Below are 25905 nucleotides of genomic sequence, written 5' to 3'. Positions count from 1 at the left end.
CCTGGGTGGCGCAGCGGTTTGGCGCCTGCCTTTGGCCCAGGGCGCGATCCTGGAGACCCGGGATCGAATCCCACGTCGGGCTCCTGGTGCATGGAGCCTGCTTCTCCCTCTGCCTGTATCTCTGCCTCTCTCTCTCTCTCTCTGTGACTATCATAAATTAAAAAAAAAAAAAAAAAAATGCTCTTGTAAGTACCTTCAGTTAGCCTCTGCTCCTTCTCACAAAAGACCACAGTGACTTTATTACTTAGAACCTCGAATTGTATAGAACAGCCACCGTGTCTCCCTCTAAACTAAGTCATTTCTAAAACTGACAGCTTTCTCAAATGTATCCACATGTGCCCTGGAACGAGGTGGTATCAACAGAAAGACCATGTAAGAAATCAGAGACACCAAAACCCATCAGTGAGCCCAAATGACTCCATGGTTTCAGGCCTCTGTTTAGATCTTTGCCTTTCAGGTACAGTGTAGTCAAAAGCAGAAATATTTTTATAAAGCCTCATTAACCAAACTCTAATTAACTAATTTGGGCCACATAGCGCCTGGAAAAGATTAGTCAGGACTATGCAAAAACCAAGAATCCTCCATTTATTTCACCGGAAAATTCAGTAGAGTCTTAACTATGGCTTTGTTTTTAAGCACGTTTGAAGAAACCGACTTCACCGTTATGAAATGTATTGATAGTGTAGTTCAAACTGATTAGATGTGAAGATATCTAGGAAACACTCCCTGCAAGCAGTGGAGGGGAAGCGTAGGTACCACCCTACCTCTGGTAACCACAAGTCTGCTCCCTTTTTCTGTGAGTTTGGTGTTTTGTTGGTTTAGATTCCACATTTCAGTGAGATCGTGTGGTGTTTGTCTTTCTATTTCACTTAGCCTAATACCTTCAAGGGTCCGTCCATGTTGTAACAAGTGGTAGGATTTTTTTTTCATTTTTATGGCTGAATAATATTCCATTGTTCCATTCCATTCCATATATACATACATAACACAACTTCTTTGTCCATCCATCCCTTAAAGGATTGTTAGGTTGTTTCCCCTCTCCTGACTATTGTAAATAATGCTGCCATGAACCTGGCACCTCCAGTTTTTTAAACTTCCTGATCTCAAGGTGGGATTAATTTAGTTGAAAATAACCTTGAAGACAAGATGCTTCCGAGATAATCTGTGATGAGCAGAGCCTAAATGGAAGAGAGAGAAATACTAGAAGTATTTCTAGAAGTACCTGGAAATTCAGTCCTTGTCAGTCAGCCCACTCCCTGAGGGGAATGGCTTTATTGCAACCACTGAAGTCCCCAGACGTAGGACCAGTCTGCCTTGCTCTCTGAACAACTACATGGACCTGCTCCCGTGTCTCTCTGGGGGCTCCCAGCATAGTGTATCTCAGCCTTCCTTGCCACTTTGAATTCTTAATCTTCATTGAATTTAGGAAAAGATCTATTTTTGTAACAAAATCGAATAAGGAACTTTAGTTTCACCCAATATATATTCAGAGTTCTTGGCTTAGAACCCATCAACTCCAAGTCATTCATACTCTCTTATGTCATTTTATAAATATTCTTTTAGGCAGTGATCTACAGTTGCTGATCAGTAGTTACACGAACACTGTCCTGCTGGAGCTCAGCATTTGATCTTTGGTGTTTCTTCCATGGTTTAGTTTTCTTCCAGTCTGCTCAGATTCTTAAGAGTGGGCTAGTAGCATTCAGAAAGCACCACATCACATGGCCGGGGCTTAGCACCAGGCTCCAGTTACCCCTCACTATTTTCGTGTGTGTGTATTTGGGGTGCTGGGGAGTCAGGTGGGTAAGGCATGCTGTGTGTGTGTTTCCATTTTGCTGCCTACATACCAAAAGTAACTGACACTCATTGCAAAAAAAAAAAAAAATGGTGAGACAAACTCACCTGATTCTAACAATTATTATTAACATTTTCATTCTTTTTGGGCAGTTTTTAATTTTCCTCTTTACGTGATTGAGCTTGTGCTATACATGACACATTTTAATAACTGCCCAGTATTCTCTCATATGATTGCATTGAGTCATTTAAACATTCTCTTATTGTTAGATAGCAATTTTTCCCCTAACTTCTTGCAGTTGTAAATAATATTGTGATGAACATCCACCAGGAAACACTTACTTTTAGGCCTTTTCTGATTATTTTCTTGGGATAGATTACTAGAAGAATTATTGACTCAACGGGATATGAATTCTGTAGAGTCGTAGGAAGGGTACTCCCAGTTTTGCTGGTAACCCCCATGCTCCACTGCTTTCCTACGTAAGCTCCCAGTGACTGAAATTTGTCCTCTTTGACCTTGTTGCACCCCACATTGACTGTCCTACCAGCAGCTTCCTGCTTGTGCTCACACAGAGAGGCCTAAGAGTTGGAGGATTGATCACTGCATTCTGACTAATCTACTGGCCTATCAGGAGGAGTTTGATAAGGCCTGACCTGGGCCCTCACAGACCCACCAGCTATTTCTCAAAGCAGTAAAATGATTCATATGTTGGAATTACCTCTGCATGGCCTCCAACGCGAGAAGGGTTGGCCTTTGTGCATCCTCTTCATCAGCATCCATATCCTGACAGCTGTTTCTCAGAAATCTCTCAAATCTAGCCTTGCCTGTCCATCTCCATCCACTCTGCCCTAACCTAGCCCATGTCACATCCCTGTGAACAGTATCCTCAACATCATCTGCCCATCTAGTCCTCCATGTTGGCCTGTTCCAGAGTTCTCCTCTTACCAGCAAAGCTGGTAAGGCCCCTCCCCTACTCTATAAGAAGGAACCCGAAGGTGCCCCTCATGGCCTCTCACCATCTGACCCCAACTCCATCTCCAGGGTGGTGCGTGTGTGCATGCACACACATACACACACACACCCACAGCCTGACACTCTCACTGCCCTTCCAACGTGACAAGCTGTTGGACACACTGTCTTCTGTGTGTTATACCTCCCCCCTCCAGCTTCCTTGTCTTCTCTCATCCCTGAGAGTAAAACATGAACATCGAGTCCTGAGCAATGCCTCCCCCAGCTCCTCCGCAGGTGGTTTCTTTGCCCTTAGTGCCATGCAGCTCTGTGTTGAAGTCACAGAAGCAGCAGTTACTGTTGTTGTTCTGTGGAGAGGAGTCCAGTCCCCAGGCCTGTCCCACCACATCTCTGCCATCTGCCGGCTCAGGGTCGCCGTCCTGCCTTCTTCCCCATGGACGAGTAGAGTTTGTATAATCAACGAATGATGTCTTTATAATGTTTAACATATGATTATTCTTAATATCAATGTAATTTTGTATAGATAATTTTAGCCTCATAGATGTGAGTAGATTAATTAAATAACTTAAGATGTGTCTTTGCCTAGGTCCTGAGAAAATACAAACCAGTGGTTGGCCTTGACTTGAACCCCTTTTTACGAAGTCCCCATCCTTCCTGAGTTCATGCCTAGAGTTCATTCCCTTGCTCCTTTTCTCTAAGAGGACTGGCAGAGATGTCTTTGGAAGGAAAAGCACAACAGAAAGTGCTGGACGAGATGGGCAAAGAGTTTAACCTTCTCTCTTCTAAAGTCCTTGCATAGTAATCCATTATTCAAATTTTATGCCATGATATTGGACCATCATATGAGCTGTTACAAGGTTTATGTAAAATATAATCAGTGATATTGCTTCATGAAGAGATGTTTCCTTTCATAAAGAATTCTCTGCGTAATAGACTCTAGATTTGATGGCAAATCTAATGTCCTCAATGAAGAGTTGGCTGGAGGTCAGAATATTACTCGAATTGAGTTCATTAAATGATTCTACTGAGCCATTTGACATGTGCATTTGAGATCTCTTAATGAAGTTGCCTCCCCTGAGGATTCCAGGCTAGCAGAAACTTCTATCATGGGTTTGGTTTCAAAGCCTACAGTTCAATTTTTAAGCCTAACCATTTTGCACCAGAAGACTTTCTATGGAACATTCAGAAATAGAACAGAGTATGTTTTTTCATATATAATGAGAAAGCATTTCTGTTTACAGCTAGAACTTCCTGTGATTGCTCAGTATCTCTTGTTGAACCGCAGGCAGCAAGAGAAACTATGAAGAAATGTTGAGAAACAGAGAGATTGTGCGTTGTAACACTTGATGTAGATTCCTTCCTGCACCTGCTTACAGAACTCCACAGCGAACTAGACTTAGCTGTGGAAATAGAGCATAGTAGAGGAATAGGAACATTATCAGCACCATTCAGTAAGGCACATTGTGCTTGAGTAATTGTTAAGAAGAGAACGTAGACACCAAATACAGATGAGAACATTTCTGTCAGCACCTCTGGAAAAGCTCAGTGGGAAGCTTTGAGCTGGGTCTACACAGACAGCGGCCTCTAGCCACCTCAGAGCATATGGCTGTGGGTTGGGGTTGCTCGAAGAACATGACGCCTGATGCCCACACGTTTCTCATCACTCCCACAGGCATCGTAGGCTCCATCCTCTGAGTCTGGGCAATAGCACTGTTTCTGGTTAGAGCTTCCCAGATGCCTTCCAGGAAGAACCTGAGCCTCTAATATCACTCCTTTCCTAAGGAACTTTCCTCCCAGATTCCTTTATAGTTTTTTAATTATAAAAAACCTGTGATCTGGGGATCCCTGAGTGGCTCAGCGGTTTAGCGCCTGCCTTTGGCCTGCCTTTAGAGTCCCGGGATCGAGTCCCACATCAGCTCTCTGCAGGGAGTCTGCTTCCCCCTCTGCCTATGTCTCTGCCTGTGTGTGTGTGTGTGTGTCTCATGAATAAATAAATAAAATCTTTGAAAAAAAAAACAAACAAACAAACCCTATGATCCATGGAGCTGCCTTTAGAATCTGAGCATAGAATTTCCTCAGGGAGCAGGAGTCATCCAGTTACTGGCCTGTCCAGTGAAGAGGAAGTGCTGCTGCCCATTACCCCAGTGGTAGGCTCCATCTTAGCTGGCCACTGGGACTTCACTCTGAGCCACTGTCCTTGAGCTCTAGGAAGAAGGACTGGCTGTAAAAATGTGACCACTCATAAATAAGCTCAAGTAAACCAGGAGGCAGCACTGAATCCAAGAGAAAAGAACTTTCTAGAAAAAAGTTGGGGGAAGGAGGAAATGAGGATGGCAAGAGACTGGAGACGGAAGAAGAGCAGAGGATTTTAAGTTATAAATTCTTACGCATAAAAATAACTTCTAAAAATACACTGTTGTCAGGGCACCTAGGTGGCTCAGGTGGTTAAGAGTCTGACTCTTGGTTTCAGCTTAGGTCATGATCTTGTGTCTGAGATCGAGCCCCATGTTGAGCTCCACGCTCAGCACAGTCTGCTTCAGATTCTCTCTCTCCCTCTCTCCTCCCCCAACTCTCTCTCACAGTCTGTCTCTAAAATAAATAAAATCTTAAATATATATATATTTGTCAAAAACCATTGTTTGCTGGAAATATGGTTTGAACTAAAGTGAGGTTGTTCCTAAAATAGAAATGCCTTTGTTGACAAGAGGGAAAATCCATCCAGCATCACTGAAGAATGAAGGAAGTGGTTCTGTCGGCATCTGGGGCGGCACAGGAGACACACTCGTACCCCGTGGCACACCACTGTCCTTCCCTACTCTGAATCGTTTACAAAAAGATGAACTGAAAGTAGGAATTTCGGGAGTCTGCTCTGTAAATATATTCAGCTGGACTTTTTTTTATCTCTTTCCACGTAAAACATCTGAACATGCCTCTACCTATTTGTATTTGTGTTTTATTCCTGTAGTATGTTCACCAGCCACCCAATGTGATTGAATTTGTATTTTTTGCAAAGGTGACCCAGTGATGCTTACCCAGTGGGTCCCATTCCCACCTGGGTGCAACAGTCACTGCCTGGTGTTAGTCTCCATGGCCCTAGGTCATGTTCAGGCCACAAGAGGAGAGCCCCGAAGCCTCTCCTGAGCCAAGGAAGCTGGCAGTAGGGAACAGGGGAGACCAAAGTTTCACCACAATCTGGCAATCCTAAATCATCTGTCTGTGCAAAGCTAGACAAAGCTGTCCCAATGTGTTGAGATTCTGTGCTTTATCACATCAAGCGACTCGACCATTTGCTGTTCTTTTCACTAGAAGACACGATTCCGAAGAAGGTGGTGTGCCACTTCAGTGGGAAGGCCTACGCCGACGAGGAGCGCTGGGACATTGACAGCTGCACACACTGCTACTGCCTGCAGGGCCAGACCCTCTGCTCGACCGTCAGCTGCCCCCCTCTGCCCTGTGTCGAGCCCATCAACGTGGAAGGCAGTTGCTGCCCAATGTGTCCAGGTACGTCAGCCGCTGTGGCCGAGCTGTAGTAGTGACGGCACGCGAGAGTGCCGCAGACTCAGAGGCTGCCCCACTGCTTCGTGAGGCCCGAGCAGTGCGTGCGCCCAGCCAAGGGCTTCCCTGAAAGATGGGTTTGGGGGTTGGGGGCTATCTTGAGAGAGTGACGACAAAGTGAGTGCCTGTTTATGGTTCCCTGCGAGGATTGCTCTGGTTCTTCGATTTGCATTCTCTAAATGTTGGTGGCAGTGCAGCCTGATAGACGTAACAGGCTCTCGATGGCACTTGCCCTGTCTGGGCAGCACAGGGGTGGCACGGCACCGGGCTAGCCTGGTGAAAATGGCCCAAGGTCGGACACTGCAGGCAGTCACTTAAGAGATGTTACAACGGGAATACGTATCAGAACCAAAGTGGAAGAGCTGCCTTTAAAGGATGCAGCTCAAAAATAAAGGTTGCAGCTCTGTTCAGTCTTTGTCCAGTACCTCAGTCCCAGTAGTCCCCAGGCTGTCCCCAGCTGCCCACTCCAGAGCCGTCTGCCCAGCCATGGAGCACCCTCCCGCCCCCCCTCCCCGCACCAGGCCTTCTCCTCCTTTCCATGTCTGTGGCTCATGCCCTAGTCCTCTGCCCCTCATCCCAGCAAGGTGGGCCCGAGCCCGGCAGGGGAGCCTGCAGGCAGCTGTCCAGACCTCCAGCCCTGAACCGACTCCCCAGCAGTCCAGACCGCAGAGCGCACACTCTGGGAGAGTCAGGATCCTTTCCGTCTTCGTCTTGGTATTCGTGTTTCCTTGTTGCACTATGTTAGAGAATCTTATTCCGTGCCGTCTGGTAAGCCAGGGCTCATGCCAGCTGTGCATCCGTACTGTGTGGTTGTTAATGGGATCGTCAGTCAAGCCCCACGAGTTTCATGGTTTGCATTCACTCACCTTTTGTGTAGGTGCTGTGCAGACCAGCCCTAATTGAGCACTTCTGGAAATGTCCACTTATCCCTGTGAAGGAGGGGATGTTTTGCCAGGTCAGGAGGCTGAACCCTTTTCTGCGCCTTCAGTTGTGTGCTCTTCTTCCTAGTTTCATCCCGTGGGCCTGTGTGAGGTATAGATGGAGGGTCAGAGGTTCACTCTGTGGGTGTATCTCACTCTGTCTACACCTGGGAGAAAATTAAATCCTTGAGTGGGACACCAAGACCAAGGAAGACCTGTATTTCTCCTGGGGGTTAGCATGTCTGCTCCAGAAAACTGTGTCTCACAAGTTCCAGACCCACCTTCCCAGGCAAATGCTTCTGAGGTACAGATGGGGAGACCTGACCTTTTTATTCAACAAAGAGTCATTAGTGCCTGTTGTACGCCAGCACCATTCTAGGCCTGAGGAGACAGCAGAGAAGGAAACGGTGCCCGTCTGCCCAGAGCTGATGTTTTCGTGGGGAGGGACGGGCAGCAAACAAGGAAACGGCAAAGAGCCTCTGGGGTGAGGCGAGGAAAGTGTCCCCAGACAAGCGGCAAAGGAGAAAGCCCAGGTGGTTTTGTTTTACACGGGATGATCTGGCAAGGCCTCACTGTGATCAGATGACATTTATAATGAGACCCCGAAGAATTGAGGACTCACAGGGAAGAGGAGAACCCTCTGGGTACAGACAGGGCAAAGCCCCAGCGTGGGAACACGCTGTGCACGTTCAAGGCCAGCCAGGAGGCCTGTGCGGATGGGCCCAGTGAGCAGGAGAGCGAGGCAGGCAGAGAGGCCACCCTGGGAGGGGAAACCTGCGGTCTCACAGGATCGCAGGATTCTGCTGAGTGGGAGAGAAACTTTGGAGGCAAAGAAAGGAAGCTGTGTGATGGATGTGGAGGGTGAGAGTGGAAGCAGAGACCCACCGGAGGCTTTCTCGGTAATGCAGGCCGAAGTCGGGAGTGGCCTGGCCCTGGGCAGTGGCTCTAGAGGTGGAGAAGTGCTTGGGTTCAGCCTTTGTTGTAAACAAAGAATCAGTAGGATTTGAATAGATGTGAGGAGAGAGGAAAGGAGAAGCGTGGATGGCTTCAGTGAGTTCGGGCTACAGCAGAGATTTACGGCTATGGGGTAAAGTCAGTTTGGTTTGAAGCAGTTTTACTTGGGAATCTCCACTAAGTGGAGAGAGGGAGCAGACAGTACGTATGCAAACTGGGGTTCCGGAGAGACTGGGAATGGATCTGTGCACTGGAACTTGTCAGCCACCAATGGTTTTTAAGCCTTGGGATTGACTGAGAGCCCCCCAGGGAGTGAGTGTGATGGAGAAGAGCCGCCAGGACTGAGCCCAGAGACCCTCCAACTTTGGGAGACTGGGAGGGGAGGAGGGAACCAGCAAAGGAAACAGAAGGAGCCACAGTGACATGGAGGAGATGGAGATCTGTGACCGGAAGCCAGGGAGAACTGGGGAGGGATGGGGGAGGTGGATGGGGAGCCGTCAGGCATCCTCACTTGGAGACGTGGAAACTAATCGCTGTGCATTTAGCACTGGCCCAGTCGCCCTGACAAGAGCCATTCTGGCACAGCGGTGGAAGCTAAGTCTAATTAGAGTGGTTTCAAAAGAGAAGGGGTGGGGTGAATCCGCCCTTGCTACGGGGTTCCCAAGTAAGACTTCCGTCGGCGGAGTGGCCTGCGGCTCCCCCGGGATTCAAGCTTGACCTTGCAGGACAGCTGGGCTCTCTCTGTTGGAGTGAAAGGAAGAGTGTAGATGCTTTTTGGGAGTAGGGAGGCTCATCTTTGAGCAGGAGAATGACACGGTCACGTAGTTGCTTGGGGAGGATTAACAGGTGATATGCAGGAGGGACTAACGCAGAAGGAGAGGCCAGGATGACTGTCCCTCACATTGCAGATATCCCAGGTGTGAGACAGCAAGGGCCCAAATCCACATGGTGGTGCTAGGAATAGAGGTAAAGAGGCACTCTCCTTAGTTTGTGAGGTTAAGAAGGTCTGAGAGAGTGCATATATTGCTAACATTATGAAAGATTTCTCCAGTGACTTCTTAGGATTTACTGTGGGATTGAAACTCAATTCCTGTAACTCTCCTTTCTGCCTCTGATGTACTGTTGATGAATCATTTCTCCATCTTTTCTCTAAGCAAACTTTGCAATCAGTCGAGCTTTGCCACCTAACGTTTGATGAAGTGTGTCCTTCCAGGAAGGTGGATTCCTGTCCTGTCCTCTCACTGGCTCACTGTGTGATCTTAGGCAGGTTCTTCACTGGCGTTCCAGGCTTCCATTTCTCATCTAGGTAGTGCATGGCACCTCCCTCTCTGCCCTCGGCACATAGCGACTACCGTTCTGGATAGCTTCACTCTTCACAAAGCATTTTTCCCCCTCTGCTGTCTTACGTTAAGGGTATAAAACCTGTGAGCTGGTTAGCCAGTCAATACGTGTCCCATTTTACAGAAGAAACTGAGGCTCCTGAAAGTTTAGTGGATTATCCAAAGTCAGACAGCTGGCAGCCCGTTGGCAGCCTTGGGAGTTCTGGTCCTACACTGACTTCAGGTTCTGTCTCCAAAAAAATGGTACCTCAACTTGTGAGCCCCAAGCATCCTGCCCCCATATTCCAGGAAAGGACATTTTTAAAGAAGGGGGCTCTTACAATTGGCCGGATGCCTCTGAAAGTAAAATATCTCCCCACTAAGTGGTTTTGGGTCCGTCTGAAGTTCAGATCAAATACGACCACAGGAGTAATTCTTAATTGTGACCATGTGTCCTGCCCAGATGGAGTTTCACGTCAGCAATGCCAGCCGCTGTCAAGGGCTCTTAAAGTAAATGCCAGAAGGGCCTGGGTCTAAGCATGGAAGTACAGTAGCTCCCATACTTCTTTTTGTTTGTCTAAGTCGTTTTTTGCTGAAAGACTTCTCTTTTTTTGGCACAACCACTCAGAGACTGTGCCACTTGTGAGTTCACACGAAAGGCAGTGACCCTCTCTCCTGGCACAGGAGCTGCACCAAACTAGAGCTCTGGCTATCTTGTGACAAAGGAGGAGGTATAGGTCGACTTTAGTCGAGACTTTAGTACTGAGTTTCATGGAGAAGACAGTACCGAGGGCGGGCTGGAGCCGCTCAGCGGCGAGGAGCACCTGCCGGCGGGAGAGTACGAGGGCAGGACGGGTCTCGCTCATGGCCGCCTCCCCAAAACGTTGCCCATGAAGGGCTCAGGAAGTGTTTGTGGATGGGGTGATATAATCAATCACTCTGTAAGGCCTCCCCCCTCATCTAGGGCAGACCCTCTGCCTTTTCCAGTTGCCTGCCAGAGCCTTTCCAAGCGCCTGCAAGAGCAGGACTTGACCCCTGCACCCCATGCATCTACGCATGTGCAGATGGGAGGCACGAGGATTTCAAGACTGCTGCTCTGCTGCTGTCACCCAGGAAAACCCTGAGGTGAAGAAGAACCGATCCCAGCTCTGGGGGCCTCCAGGAAGGGGCTTTGGCTGCTTAGCTGTTGATGCTCCCAGGTCCAGTGGAATAGATCTCATTGGCCTTTTCTGCTGAGCTCCCTGACGCCAGTGGTAGGTTGGCCCCTGTTGTGATGGGGAAGGTTCAATGCTGCGTGCTGGACCCTCAGGGGGAGGCGCTCAGGGCTGCTGTGGCATGGAAGGAGGTCACCTACATATCAAGGTCACTTCTCTTTCCGAACTCTTCTGAGAAATTCCTATCACGTAATCAGGGTTTCTCAGTGGGTGAACTAAACACCATGCCTACACACCCACCCCGATCACCCACCGTAGGCCTACAGAACCAGGCCCTGTGAGAATCAACACATTTTATAAGGTCTTTAGGTGATTCAGATAGGACAGGAAGGTTTGAGAGTCACTGGTTGCACCAGGCCCCTGCTTCTGTAAATAATATTGTCAGTAAATTCTCTTTTTAATTCTGGAATTTTCAGGTATCCTTTTGAAACTGTGTCTAGCCCTTGCCATGTCTGAGGTGCCAATCCTGCACACTCAGAAATCCCAGTATAACTTTTGACTCTCCAAAAACTTAACTACCATGTAGTAGCCTACTATTAACCAGAAGCCTTACCGGTATCATAAACAGCTGATTAACACATACGTTGTATATGTGTCATATACTATATTCTTAAAACAGAGTAAGCTAGAGAAAAGAGAATATTAAGAAAATCATTAAGAAAATACAATACCGTGCTGATAAAAGACCACATCTGAGTAGACCCAGACAGTTCAAACCCAAGTTGTTGAAGGGTCAGCTGTATTTAAGTAAGAAAGCAGAAGACTCAGGGATGAAGGCCAAAATAACTTTATCCTCGGGGACACCAGAAGACCCAGGCTGTGGCATCACGGAACTGGATCTGAATCCCATCCCTGCCAGTCCCTGGATTCGTCACCATGGGTACTTCACTTAACCTCTCTTTCTTCCCTGGCAGGTACTCCGTTAACACACAGTGGAAGCAGAGCAGATACTCTGTTCCCTCTCATTTTCCCCTTCTCTCTAATTCATCTTGTGGTTCACTTCTTGAAAGGCAGGGGACCGTGGGGTAGGCAGCAATCACTGTGAGCAGAGAGAATTATTAGTTGTCTTAACTCCTATAACTTGTACTTTATGTATCTTATTTTGGACTAAATTAGGCCACTAGTGAATACTTAGTATTACCAATGTTGAGTAACCTTATGAAAGTTAGTTAATAACATGCCAGAAACTGGCCAAAAATAGATATATGATTGATGCAGACTTTTGTGTCACCTTTTGAAAATAGGGGTTCTCAAGAATTATTTCTCTAAAAAGGTTATTAGCTGGATGAAAGAATATATAAATATATTTGCTAGGAACCAGGGAAAACTCTGAACTTTTTCACTGGTCCATTTTAGAACTTAGCTTTAAAAAGAAAAGAAAAAAAAAACCCTGATATTTGGGATAAAGAGTATTATTCTTCTTAGTCTTGTTTCATGTTGTAGTATCTTACTGATGAGAGTGCCTACATGATCAAGTTAGATAATGGAAATCTGTTTACTGAAGATCATGTTCCAGTCCACATGGTTCCAGTGGTAACCAAGTTGCCATTTAGTACTTGAGCCAGGCCGCATCGCATCGTGGGGGGTCTGCGTACAGTCTCTTCCCATTTAGGGGAGGGATTGGAGGGAAATTGGCTAAGAAATGCATAAAGAGCACAAGATGCTTTTACTTTTTCACTTCCTATGACATGTTTTATACAAATGATTCAACACTCATGGAGGAAAGAAAAGCCGTTATTAAGGTATAGTATTTAGCTGATGGAAAGCAAAAGAAATCTTTCCATTCTAACCAGTCCCTATCAGCTTGCACAGAACTACAGGACCAACATGAAAAAGAGCTTCTGACCCTGGTGGAGGAGAAAACTTTCTCTCCCTCTTTTACATAAGACATGTTTCCCACACTTGCAAAGGTAGTGGCTCTCTAGCAGTAATGATGTAAATGCAGAAACTGGATCTTTTCATGTCCCAGGACATATTGTACTGAATTGAATGCACCATCCATTTGGATTGAGGAAACAAAAGTCCACAATAAGTAGCTCCTCCATCAGCTCTTATGAAAAATGTGCCTTTCTTTTAGAAATGTATGTCCCAGAACCAACCAATATACCCATTGAGAAAACAAATCACCGTGGCGACATCGACCTGGAGGTTCCCTTGTGGCCTACACCAAGTGAAAATGACATCATCCATCTTCCCAGAGGTAAGCGCCAAAGTCAATTGAGATCTCTGTAGTCTTACATATGATCTATTTTTTAAATTTTTCTTTAATGTCCTTTAGATATCTTTTTAAATGGCAGGCCCAAGTAATTCAAGTAACCACTCCAGGGAAGACCTCCCTGGCTATAACACAGTTAACCCAGAATGATAAAATAAGTCTGCAGGTAACTGGATAAAATGCCTCTTTCTGGCCCCAAAAGCTCAGAGACTAAGTGATGATGGAAAGAAATATGTTCCTTATCCTAAAAGCTTGGTATCTGGAACTTCTAAGCCAGCTCTCGTATTTGTATGTATGTAAGGAAAGTAATAAATTATTCAGTCCCTGTGGATTCTGGGCTAAGCATTTATGCATTAGGTTACCCTCTGCTTCCAGGTTGTTTTCTCTCCATGAGAGTTCAATTTATTACATGTGTTGATTTTTCCACTCATCAGATTTATTCCATGCTTCCCCCCCGCCCCCCAGCTCTGTCCTTTCAGTTGTGTATAATAAGCATGTTTATTCTGTCTCTCAGTAGTTAAGTGATAAAGCAAGGCAGGGTTCCTGGCAATATTGCCTCCTCTGTAAAAGCAGACCTCTTAATCAAGAGGTCTTAGCCATGACTCAGTACTGCCTCCTGTCTACTCAAAGGACATTCTCAAAATCACTACTATACACATATTATTTCTTTTGGGAGAAGCAATATTCATTGCTTGAGAGACTAAGGGTCTGTTGTTACTCTAGATATTCTGAATCTTTAGATCAAGCCATTTAACCAGAGAGCCAGATTCCTGGACCCAGAGTTTTGGCTACTAGTGTAATTGCCGTAACTGAATTGTGCTTTGTCATTACGTTTGCATTCATCCAATCAGTAAATAGTGCCTACTCCGTGCCACACACTGTTCTAGATGCTGGGCTTTAGTCATAAGAACAGCCTTATTTACTGCAATACATTAAGGACCTGTGCATTATGTAGTATCTGTTACAAAGTTGCTGAGGAGAAATTTCCTCATGTGTCAGTAGCAGAAAAATTTATATTCTCCTAAGTAAGATTATTTTTAATTAAAGTTTATACTTCTCCTAAGTAAGATTATTTTTAAAGTTGAAGACATTGTGAATCTTGATGATACTTGTTTCCGTTTTTGCTTTAGTTGCTGGGAAGCACAAAGCTAAATTTTATGGCCTTTTTGCATCAGAACAGAACTTAAGGACTGAATTTTGTAAATAGACTTCAGTTGAAGCTTCCTTTTCCTTTCACTAAGATTTTCCTTAATTTACTTTTAAATTTCTTTGTAATGACATGATACTCCTGAAATCATTTGCAATATCATTTGGAGTGTGATAAGAAAAGTTCATTCCTTTATCCATTGTGTATTTAAAACCTGAATTCATCAATAGGATGTTATTTTGACCTTTCGCATTTGTCTTGATGCTGTTAAATATTAAAATATGAAATATATTAAAATGAAAATATGAAATTATATGAAAATTAAACTTCCTATAAAGTATTACCATCTACAATGGATGGAATGACCAGGAAGTTTCTCCTTCCTGTGCCCCCAACCCTCCACACACAGAAAAAGCCTATTATTAAAAAATCTGATTTTAAAACCATAGACAGTCTTAATATCACAAAGCTGTGTTACTATGAGCTGAGTTTCCAGAACAATTTAAGAGCAACTCTTTTTGATTATGTAATCCCTCCATCTTTCACTAACCTGGTTTTTGATACATTTAGACAACCTGACCACATGGTTTATTTAAAAGAAAAGTAAGGAAACTTCCAGGAGGTGCTCCTGATTGTTACAGAGTTAACCCTGCAATCTCTGCAACACTCCTGGCAAGAATGATGATTTAAAGGAACAGAAAGACCTTCGTTCTTAAATGTTGTCCCCTGTGCAGTATATTAACTAAGGCAGGAAAATTAATAGGTCTAGTGAGTTTGCAACAAGTTTATGAAGAGGGAAGCATTTTTGCTTAGAGCTCAGGAAACCAGAATATCAGCCAAAAGGCCAAACTCTCGATTCCGGCTTCATTTTTACTATTACACTAGTGATTAGTCTTCACTGTCACTCGGGTTAGTCTAAGAGGATACTTTGTCCTCTTCTCCTGTTTGCTGGTAAGCAGGGAGCTAAGCTAATGTTCCTGCTTCAGAATCTTAAAGACCATATAGGTTAATGTTAATACTTTCAGCAATCTAGTTTTAGTCACTTTATAAAGTCTCGTAACGATTTTGTTTTCTGGGCTAGCTAGAACCACCTTCATCCTGCCCAGTTGCTGACCTTCTCTCACCCTAATTTTTCCTGTCTCACATCCGTCCCTAAGAGCTCTGCACTCTCGTAAGAGGGCTTTTTGGATCATTACACTTGAATCATGGTTAGCCTGAAAACATTAGGAAGAAATGAAAAAATGAAACCAAGTTCTTGAGCTCTATTTGCAGCGTAACTAAAATAATCCTTAAAAATTCTTGTTTAGGTAATAAGTGCTTATAACTGTTTTCCTCCTAGACATGGGTCACCTCCAGGTAGATTACAGAGATAACAACAGGCTGCATTCAGGCGAAGATTCTTCACTGGACTCCATTGCCTCGGTTGTGGTTCCCATCATCATCGGCCTCTCGATTATAATAGCATTCCTGTTCATCAATCAGAAGAAACAGTGGATACCACTGCTTTGCTGGTATCGAACACCAACTAAGGTATAGTCTTGAAAAAGTTTGTGCCTTGTGTGACTAAACGAGGAAGGCTTGTGCTTGTGTGCTTCTATTCCCTTAAATTGCTTGATGTCTTTTTTATTAGCCAGTGAAAATTCTGCTTTGGTCGTCTTGGCCTCAAATTGCATAGCAAGCTGTAGCCATCCCAATACATATTACTTGCCTGGGGCTGGAGCAGTCACTGGATGAGTTAGCCATCATCCATTGGTTAATGAATCCTGACCTCACCACACATCTAATTTCAAGTTTTCAAAAAAAGAAATACTTCTGGACTGATTGCTAATATTAGAAATTAAAACTCAGTGACCTACCAGCTTAGAATTGGGAAAGAAATCCTAAAGAGAGGGTGGCCACACTTGGGCAAGAGCAACAAGACAGCTAGAGTGTCATGAGTATATACGAAACTCCAAAGGACAGGGAGACGTATCTAGGGCAAGCACACTAGTGAAAGGCAGCAAAAGATCCTGAAGAGACTGTAAAATAGTAGTAGACCAGGCAGAGAGAGGCACATTTCATATTGAGAAAGAAGGAATATGTATTTGTTGTCAAATCAGCCTGTCCTAAAAGCCAAGAAAATTCATTTTTTATTAAAGGGAAAAGTTATGATTGTCTCTAGCCCTAAGCCCACTTTTTACATTTAGTTTTTTTCTTAAAAAAAAAAAATCCTATACCCTTAAGAATTGAAAACAGCTTGAATAATTATTTTAATCCAATTTCTCATCTAGATAACTCATCCATATAAAATTACTGTCAGGTGCTTTATCCTGCCTCTGCTTTTCTTTCAAGAACTACACTTTAGGCACCACCTCTGCTGGACACGTGCAGGGTCAGGACACGGGGCTGAGCAAGACACAGTCCTCGCTGTGCAGAGCTGGGAAAAGGGACCAGCTCATGATGTGCGTAGAGTAGCTGGATACAGACTGGGGCTGGCCTAGCTTGTGATGCTTTTATACAGCGAGTGATTTAAGATTGCCCATTTCTCTTATTTCTCTTAAATCTACCTATCTGGTGACTCCCACTCCTCCTCCCACCCTTTTGGGGGCTAGACTGCACCTTAAGGATTTGAACATAGTTCTGTGGCTTCACTCAACTCTTTTCTCAGTCCCTTCATCCACCCCATTTGACAGAATTTATTGGCATTTCACTTTTATTTTTTTTATTTTTTTTTAAAGTTTTTTTATTTATTTATGATAGTCACACACAGAGAGAGAGAGAGAGAGAGAGAGAGGCGCAGAGACATAGGCAGAGGGAGAAGCAGGCTCCATGCACCGGGAGCCCGATGTGGGATTTGATCCCAGGTCTCCAGGATCGCGCCCTGGGCCAAAGGCAGGCGCTAAACCGCTGCGCCACCCAGGGATCCCGGCATTTCACTTTTAAACACAGCTTGTCGGGCAGGATCCCTTACAAAACTACTGGTGGTGCTAGAACGAAGTGGAAACACCACGTCCAGCACCGCCCCAACCCCCACCCCTGTCAGTGTCCTGTAAAGCTCTTACCTCACTTGAGTCAGGACCACATTTGTTAATTTGGGATACGTAAAATAGCTCATTCTTTGTGGTTTTTCCTCCTCTCATTAAATAGCCTTCTTCCTTAAATAATCAGCTGGTGTCTGTGGACTGCAAGAAAGGAAGCAGAGTCCCAGTGGACAGTTCACAGAGAATGCTAAGAATTGCTGAACCAGATGCAAGATTCAGTGGCTTCTACAGCATGCAAAAACAGAACCACCTACAGGCAGATAATTTCTACCAGACAGTGTGAAGAAAGGCGACGTGGATGAGGTTTCAAAAGACAGAAAAACAACTAAATCTGCTTTTAAAAGTAAACTAGAATTTGTGCACTTGCTTAGTGGATCGTTTTGGATTGTGACTTGATGTACAGCGCTAAGAACTTACCGGGATGGGCTCTGTCTACGGCAGTGTGCAGAACAAGCATTCCCACTTTCCTCAAGATAACTGACCAAGTGTTTTCATAGAACCAAAGTTTTTAAAGTTGCTAAGATATATTTGCTTGTAATATAGCTGTAGAGATATTTGGGGGTGGGGACAGTGAGTTTGGGGAGACGGGTTGGGAGGGTGGTGTTGGGAAGGCAAATTGGTCAGCTGGGCTCGGGGAGAAATCCAGTAAAATAAAAGCAGTTGAGTGGCCCAGAGGATAATATTTTCCTGTTGCTCTGAAGACTGCACGGGTTGCTTCAAAGCTCAGGCCTGAATGAGCGGGAAGCGGAGGCCTTGCGATCCAGCGGCCATAGCCACCTTAGGACTGCCAGACGAGCACGCCAGAACCTGTTGCTAGCCATCCCCGGTCTAAAGCCACGAGTTCCTTTTCTATCCGGTCACGCTGCGGTGGGCGGTGAGCAAGCAGGAGAAATGTGATGCGGCATTTCCCTGCCGCGGGTTATTAAGGATATATACAGTTAGACTTTTTGCTGCTTTGTTTTCTTCCAAGCCAATCAGCCAGTTCCTAGTAGAGTCAGCAAGTGAACAAGACCTAAGTCATTTCTTGATGCGAGCACTGGAGCTTTTCTTACCACAGCGTGGCAGGAAGGAGGGAGAGGGTGAAGGACACCAGGTATTTCCAGGGGCTGTACTTCATTGTTTGTCGTGGCTTTGTTCCCTTGTTGGTTGTTTATAGTTTTTGTTGAAGCTCTAGCTTAAGAAGAAACTTTTTTTAAAAAGGACTGTTTGGGGATTTTTTTTTCCTTATTATATACTGATTCTACAAAATAGAAACTACTTCATTTTAATTGTATATTATTCAAGCACCTTTGTTGAAGCTCAAAAAAAAAGTATGCCTCCTTAAAACTTTAGCAATTATAGGAATATTTATGTAACTATCTTATGCTTCAAAAAAACAAAAGTATTTGTGTGCGTGTGTATATAATATATATATGCATATATATTTATACACATACAATTTATGTTTTCCTGTTGAATGTATTTTTATGAGATTTTAACCAGAACAAAGACAAACAGGCATTCCATATCAATGCTTTTGATCACTTACAAATTTTTAATAACACAAAATTTCATTCTACCTGCAGTTTAATTGGGAAGAAAGTTGTGTTTGTTGAGTGTGTGTGAGTGTGAGTGTGTGTATGCACACGCCTTATGCAGTCAGCATCACACCTGCTTATGGAGAAGGTATTCCTTTATTAAAATCTTCTTCCTTGTTTGGATAGGCTTTCTGTTGGTTTTCAATTTGTTCACTGGCCAGAAACAATGACGGCAGTTTCTCTGCATCACTCATCAGCTCCTGGATTTTTTTTTTTTTCAAACAACTGTTTGAAACAACTACTGGAATATTGTCCATAATAAGCTGGAAGTTTGTTGTAGTTTGCCTCAGATATAACTGGCTGTATACTATAGTGTTAACTTTTCAAACAGCTCTTAGCACTTTTATACTAATTACCCATTTGTGCATTGATTTTTCTTTTTCAAATGCTTGTTGTGAAAGACACAGATACCCAGGATGCTTAATGTGAAAGGAAAATGTGTTCTGTTTTGTAGAGGAACTTTCAAGTATTGTTGTAAATACTTGGGACAGAGGTTGCTGAACTTTAAAAAAAATTAATTTATTATTATAATGACCTAATTTATTAATCTGAAGATGAACCATTTTTTTTTGTCTTAGAATATCAAAAAGAAAAGAAAAAGGTGTTCTAGCTGTTTGCATCAAAGAAAAAAGATTTATTATCAAGGGGCAATATTTTTATCTATTTCCAAAATAAATTTGTTAATGATACTATGTTACCAAAATAGATCTACATCAACCTGATTAGTATAAAATTTTGTTGACAATGAATCCATTCCTGGCATAAAAAAATATATATAGATCAAAAAAAAAGTTGTAAATGCTTGCTTTTTGTTTTTTCAATCATGGCCATATTATGAAAATACTAACAGGATATAGGACGAGGTGTAAATTTTTTTATTATTATTTTAAAGATATGATTTATCCTGAGTGCTGTATCTATTACTCTTTACTTTGGTTCCTGTTGTGCTCTTGTAAAAGAAAAAATATAATTTCCTGAAGAATAAAATAGATCTATGGCACTTGGAGTGCACTGTAGTTCTACAGTTTGTTTTGTTTTCTTCGAAAAACAAAGCCATAAGGGAATTATTTGCAGCTGGGTTCTTGGCAACAAATAAACACTTTGAATCTCAATTTCAAAAAGGACTGCTCGTCCTTTTGCGTGAAAGTCGTGAGTCTGATGACCGTCCAGCACCCCAAGCAGCTCTGGTGCTGCTCTCAGAGGGCAGGGCCTTTCCCCCCACAAACCCTTATTAAAAAAAAAAAAAAGAATCCTGCTCAGGATGGCACTTCGATGCTGCTCCTTAGGGAGACAGCCTACCTGTTGTCCCTCACAAATCAGGAACGTGCTCCTCTCCTCTCATTGGTATCAAAATCCATTCATCATGTGTGCCAGTGAGGTAAGAAACACTGATAGTTCACCACTGAAAAAGCAAGTTTATCAAGCAAAATCAGAAATCTCATTACACAGGGACTGGGAGTTGAAAGGACGTACACTCCAAAAGCATCAACTTAAGAATGAACTATAAACAGACCACTATTGAATCTCCACCAAAAAATAGACCCTCAAGGACTTTTGACTCTCTAGTAGGTCTTCTAAAATGATACTTCCTTAGTATAGTCAAAACTTTTTTTACAAATTTGCATCATTAATTCAGTTGAAGTTAGTTACTTTATTGAAGTATGCAACTTCATCAATTGAAGGGCAAGGGGCAAGTCCCACATTCTCACTATCAAGGCACTGATTGATTGATTGATAAGACAAGGAACCAGCTCAGGCTCACCTTTCCCCAGGTCACAGCTGAGCTGCCAAGTTGCCCTCCCAACTCCAAACTGAGCTGCTGCCTTTGCAGCCCTGGGGTCCCAGTTACCAAGTGAAATGAGGAATAGGAATGGGCCTGTGTGCTCACAAATGTTTAAGTGGAATTTTAAAGTCCCCTGCCAGGTCCTCTGAACTCTTTCCACACCTCTGTCAGGGAGGGAGCTGCCACTGCCGTCAGGAATGTCTCCCAGACCCAGGAAAAGAGTAAGACTTCCCGGAAAAACCCCTCTCCCCTCTCCTTCCCATCATGAAGCTAATCGGGATTCATCAGCTTCCACACTGTAGTGATGGACAATGTGTAGAATGGTAAAGGGAAGAAAAATCTTAAATACAACAGAAACTCAAAAAAATCTCTCCAACATGCAGTACCCTTTTTTCAACATTTATTAAATGGCAATGACTTGACTGGAACTGGCAGAAAAGTGTTTCATGACCAGTGCCGGATCGATGAGCTGTTTCCAGGAGTAGCGCTTTCGGGAGACACTCGGGCAGGAGTGGGGACAGGGCGCCACAGCAGCGCACAGGATACTGGAAAGCACCTTGGAGGACACAGGCTCCTTGTCAAGGACACTTCTTCACAGACACATGAGGCAAGACATATAAACATCCAAAGTTCAACAATACAAGGTTCTGAAAGTGAATGGCAACTGAATGGTTAACGTCTCAATAGGGGTGAAAGACGCAGCAACCTCCAATATCAGCCCTCTCCCCACTGGGCCTCCAGGCCTCGGCCTTGGTCATCGAGGCCCTTGGTCATCATCATTGTTCGTAGTTGTTGTCACTGTCATCTGCCATAGCGCACATTCTGGTTCCCCTTCTTCAGAGAACAGCCCACGTTTCAGTTTCTGTCGCCCTTGACAACACTGTAGGTAATATTTATCCTGACAGTCCCTTTATAAAGAACAGCGTCGGTTCTTGCCACCACCGAAGAACAGTTACAGTATAAATCTCTCAATGCTTTAATCTAGTTCTTCAGTGCAGTGCAGATCTAGAAAGCCATAAAAACTCAACTGGGCATACTGTCAGTTCAGGAAAAATATAACTGCGCATGCACAAACATTACTCCCCCTTACTCTACAAAGGTGGAGGAGAGAAGAGTTCATAATTGTTAGTATTTAACAAAAAAAAAAACAAAAACAAAAAACAAAAAAACAAACACACACACACACCTCTAGAATTCAGAACAGTGCCATACTTCTCTTGTTCATAATATAAAGAATTAGTGAAAGCATGATCTAGTTAATACTGAATCACAAACCCAAGTTCAAGTGTGCTGAGTTTCCAATAGCAGAAGGGAATGGTAGCCAGGTTTCAGAACAATGCTATAGGAAACCTAGCTTGTAGTCCACAGAAGAGAAAGCTGTTCCTGACGCGGTGCTGCCCTATGTAGGACAGAGCACTAGAGGAAGGAAAAAACTTTTAAATAGACATGCATATTTTATATGTATTTACACAAGATGTATATACATTTTATATACATTTTATATGTATATAAAAATATACTATTAAATCAGGAGAACAAACAATGCAAAGATCTACAGTATCAACTTGTTTTAAAAGGCTACACATTTTCAACAGTGAAAAGTTCTCTTGACACATTATTGCCCAGAAATGAGATACCAAAAGGCCATGTCTCTTAAAATGCTACTTAGAGATAAGAGCCCATAACATTAGACTTATACATCAGGCTTGTAACACCACAGAGAGGCTCCCCAGGAAGTGAAAGAAGGGTGCAAGTCTCCACACACACATAGCAGCAACCCTGTCTACACTACCAGCCTTTGGTACAACCTGGAAGGCGAGGTGGCAGCAGGCTACAGTGGGGTAATTAAAGCAGGTGTGAGAAAAAGCTCAAGGAGCCCATAGAACATCCATCCCTCCTTTCTCAGGCCAAATGAGGCCACTTTTCTACCTTCTTTCATTTCATACCTCTGCAGTAAAATGAAGCTTGGTATGTTTAGCAGCCAAGCCACAGTCCTTGTTGTTAAAACAACTATGAGGAAGTCCTGCCAAGAAGGCAGAAGAAGAGTTCCCCCTTAAGCAGCTGCACCTTTTATGGGGTGGGGTCCTGCCCCCTATGGTAGAGGAGTTGCTGATGGCTGTGAACTTCCAGGATGGGTGGAAGAGAGCATGTTTGGTCAACCCCTGTCTATACACCCCTCATCCATACCCTCCCCATGCGACTGAACACCTCTGAGCATCACACATGCCCACTCACGTGCTCAGACTGCAGAGTCACCACCTTGGTTTGAACCCTAGCTTCTTTTCCACCCAGTCCTCATAAAGCCAAGGCAAAGCAACAACAAATGCACACAAGCAGCTCGTGAGAAGCAGCTATAGTACAGACGGCCTGGCTCACAGGCTGGAGCCTGTGGCACAGAATTAGCAAAGTGCTGCTTCCCGAAGGCATGTGGTACAGGTTCAGTTACAGGCCTGGGTTACAGGGGAAAAACTTCAACATCATTCGCCCACAGAGCACTCTGTTCTCTGGATCATAAAATTCTTTCATGCAGTCAGTCAAATGATAAAATAGCCAAAGAATGCTTCAGAAGCTTGTTCAGAGCATCTCTGGTGCTCACAGTAGTGCCCTAGGGACCCCCTATAATTAAGACATGTTCTTTATGTTCATCTCATTCCTGTGTCACATCTATAAGAACAAACCTCAGAACAATCCAGCTTTCATACCAATGCTAGCACAACATAAAAAGCAAACAAAGGTATCAGGTATTAAAAAAGAAAATTCAGAATGTAATAGGAAGAAAAAGCCCTTCATCAGAAGAACACAGCTTACTTAAAAATTCAATATATTCTTTTCAACCCCCTCCCCCTACCCCTAACCTAATGACTGGCTCCACTCCAAGTCTCTTACAGGTGATATTTAGTATATCACTGACTTGGAGCTCCACTGAGGTTCTCTCTTTATGAAGCTATGGCTGAAGAAACGTCCCATCTGAGTTACCTAACATCTCAGAAATCCCAACCTTCCTATGATTCAGCCAGCAACTCTGCAGAGAAGAGAGAACCCAAAGGACAGTGTTACCAGAAGAGGACTGCTCTCAATACTGGATCACACCCTATAGGGTGCATTTTATGATGCTTGGAATAACTCACCTGAATAACTGCTGCTTTATAAAAAATAATTTCACTGAAAAGTATTAGTTTTGCCTATAATTAAAAAGTTCATCAGTTCCCTCTTTATCTTCCAAATTTTGCTCTTTACTCACCAAAGTAAGTGACCTCATTAACATCTCAAATGACTTTCCTTTACCCCATCACTGTTCCCAACCTGTGATCTTGATCTCGCTAAGATTTATGGCTCATTTTCTACAGTCCCAGTTGATGAAAATCCATTCATTTTCTCCCTCCCCTCCCCATCCCTTACAACTATCCCTTTATTATTCTCTCTGGGACTCTTCACTAATGTGACTGTCCCCTCTTTCATCCATCCTCACAGATCTGTCCTCTTCTTTCTACTGTCCCCAAGATGGCAGAGACCACCCTACCAACCCTTCCAGTGTCAGTGAACACCCCAGACTCACATAATTGTGGGAAGTCTCCATAATATTTCCTCACTGCCTGCCTCCATCCATGCTCACAACTGAGCTATGCAAATTACTTCCAGTTCAAGACTCCAAATAAAAGTTGAATTTTATAACCATAATTCATGTGAGGAACATCAGTAAGCCATGCATCTATCCTCACTATGCACAAATGAGACTGATAAAAGTGTGTTTGGAAGCTACTTTCTAATCTATTAGCAGGAAGCTACTTTCTAATCTATTAGCAAGATGATGCACTCGTCGACTCAACACTTCCCAACCATCACATGCACAACATCATAAAACTCACCTTTCAGTATATAATCAGTTAACAAGCTTGGAACCTTTTCACTGTCCTCTTTCATGGCACGAAGAACTGTAAAACAAAGGAGACAAAGACAAGGCAACAATTTCAAATTCAGATCAAGAATCTCATTTATGTTGTAGCCTTAATTAATTACATGGCACAACCCACCCATGCAAATGACTGATAAATGGAAATACAACTGCAAAGGCTCGAGAACACACCGTAGCCAAGTAAGTCCTTATTCAGGTGAGAACATTCCTGTTACCTGACACTCATCTCCCGGATTTAAAACTTCCAAGCAGTGGAATCTGGAAAAAGGAACTGGGTCAATTTCACAGAGCCTCAGGCCTGTCACCCTAAGTACTGGAAGGCGAGGCACCATCGTGAGCACTTCCATGGGCCCTGGGGAGTGGGAGAACCTCAGTCTGCAGATCTCACAAGCTGGAGAAAGTCCTAGATAAATGACTAGTTAGCTACATTCTCCAAGGAACATGTCTGTCAGCCTTCTTAGAAACCAAACTGTGAGAAACCAAAACAAAGAACGGACCTCACAAAGCAGCACTCAGCCAGGCCGTCTGCTCCTGTCTGCTCCTATACTACAGAGGAACCTTAGCGAATTAGCCTCATCCCTAAAGGCAATCTTTGACAATTTTATCTCTAAGCAAAGACTAATAGGATAATCAGCTATTAGAGTGGCTAAAAATCTAAGCCACCCAGGAACACATGAATAAACACTACATGAATAAATGCTACCCTTGCACATGACTGCCAACTCACTGTCTCCAGAGCATCCTGAGGAAATGCCACACTCTTTTCCCCCCGGACATATGACAAAACAACATGGGGTAACTGGCAAGTCAGTCCATCTGGGCCTAAACCCTAGCTTTCCCACTTCCTAGCTGTGGGGCTTTGAGCAAGTTACTTGGCCACATAGTGCACCAAGTTCCTCGGCCACATAGTGCACCAAGTTCCTCATGTGTAGGATGAGACTCCTCATCAGACCAGTCTCAAAGGCTTGTGATTACCAAGTTACTACTTCAGATGTGAAGGCCTTAGAATAGTGCCCCACATGGTATATATGCTATATAAGCATTAGCATGACATTATTCTAGTTCTTACTACTGCTGTGGAATTCTAGTAGCTTTTCTAAGGACGGCGACATAACCAGAAACGCTACACTAGTCTTCCCAGGGCTTTCACCGCAGCTAACATCCTAACAACTACAAGGCAGCGGCAGAGGCCCCGGTTCTCTCCCAAGTTTTTAGGAGATAACCACTTTTTACTTTCAAAGTGAAACTCATACTAACTGGGACATTCACTCACACCCGCTACACACGTTCACTCAACCAGAGATTCCAAATGGTGTTTGTCTACAAATACATCATCTAAGAATCAGCCTGACATTCTGTGGGAATTATGTGACTGGTTTGGCCAAGTATGTTTGTCCATGATCTGAGAAGCCAAGGTCTTTCAGGAATTCCTAGCTTCTAAGGCAATAGTTATGTTCCCTTCTTGGAGGGCTACTCTGTTCAGTATTTCTGTTTCCCATCATGTTTTAGATTTGTTTTCATTTCTAC

The 25905-nt window shown here is 43.8% G+C and overlaps 2 protein-coding genes across 7 annotated transcripts in view; one reads left to right on the top strand and one right to left on the bottom strand.

Moving 5' to 3' along the window:
- The window catches only part of CRIM1 (cysteine rich transmembrane BMP regulator 1), a 184682-nt gene extending 164994 nt beyond the window's left edge, over positions 1 to 19688 (top strand). For all 3 annotated transcript variants that reach the window (XM_072770548.1, XM_072770547.1, XM_072770546.1), the window contains 4 exons: positions 6068 to 6262; positions 12801 to 12923; positions 15425 to 15615; positions 17212 to 19688. In XM_072770548.1, the coding sequence (XP_072626649.1) occupies positions 6068 to 6262; positions 12801 to 12923; positions 15425 to 15615; positions 17212 to 17388 (686 nt within the window). In that variant the 3' untranslated portion in view covers positions 17389 to 19688. The remainder of the gene's footprint in view (positions 1 to 6067; positions 6263 to 12800; positions 12924 to 15424; positions 15616 to 17211) is intronic.
- A 1160-nt stretch (positions 19689 to 20848) lies between these two features.
- FEZ2 (fasciculation and elongation protein zeta 2) overlaps positions 20849 to 25905 on the bottom strand; it is a 42728-nt gene continuing 37671 nt past the window's right edge. For 3 of the 4 annotated variants that reach the window (XR_012004535.1, XM_072770550.1, XM_072770551.1), the window contains 2 exons: positions 24332 to 24397; positions 20849 to 21881 (listed from right to left, as the gene is read on the bottom strand). Coding sequence is in view for 2 of the 4 variants with exons in the window: in XM_072770550.1 (XP_072626651.1) it covers positions 21865 to 21881; positions 24332 to 24397 (83 nt within the window). In the remaining 2 variants the exon portion in view is untranslated. The remainder of the gene's footprint in view (positions 21882 to 24331; positions 24398 to 25905) is intronic. The other variant, XR_012004534.1, reaches the window with a different exon arrangement.

Source organism: Canis lupus, chromosome 12, assembly GCF_048164855.1.
Source record: "Canis lupus baileyi chromosome 12, mCanLup2.hap1, whole genome shotgun sequence".
NCBI classification, from domain to species: Eukaryota; Metazoa; Chordata; class Mammalia; order Carnivora; family Canidae; genus Canis; species Canis lupus.
Note: the sequence above shows the minus strand (reverse complement) of the source record. Positions and strands in the feature narration are given on the sequence as shown.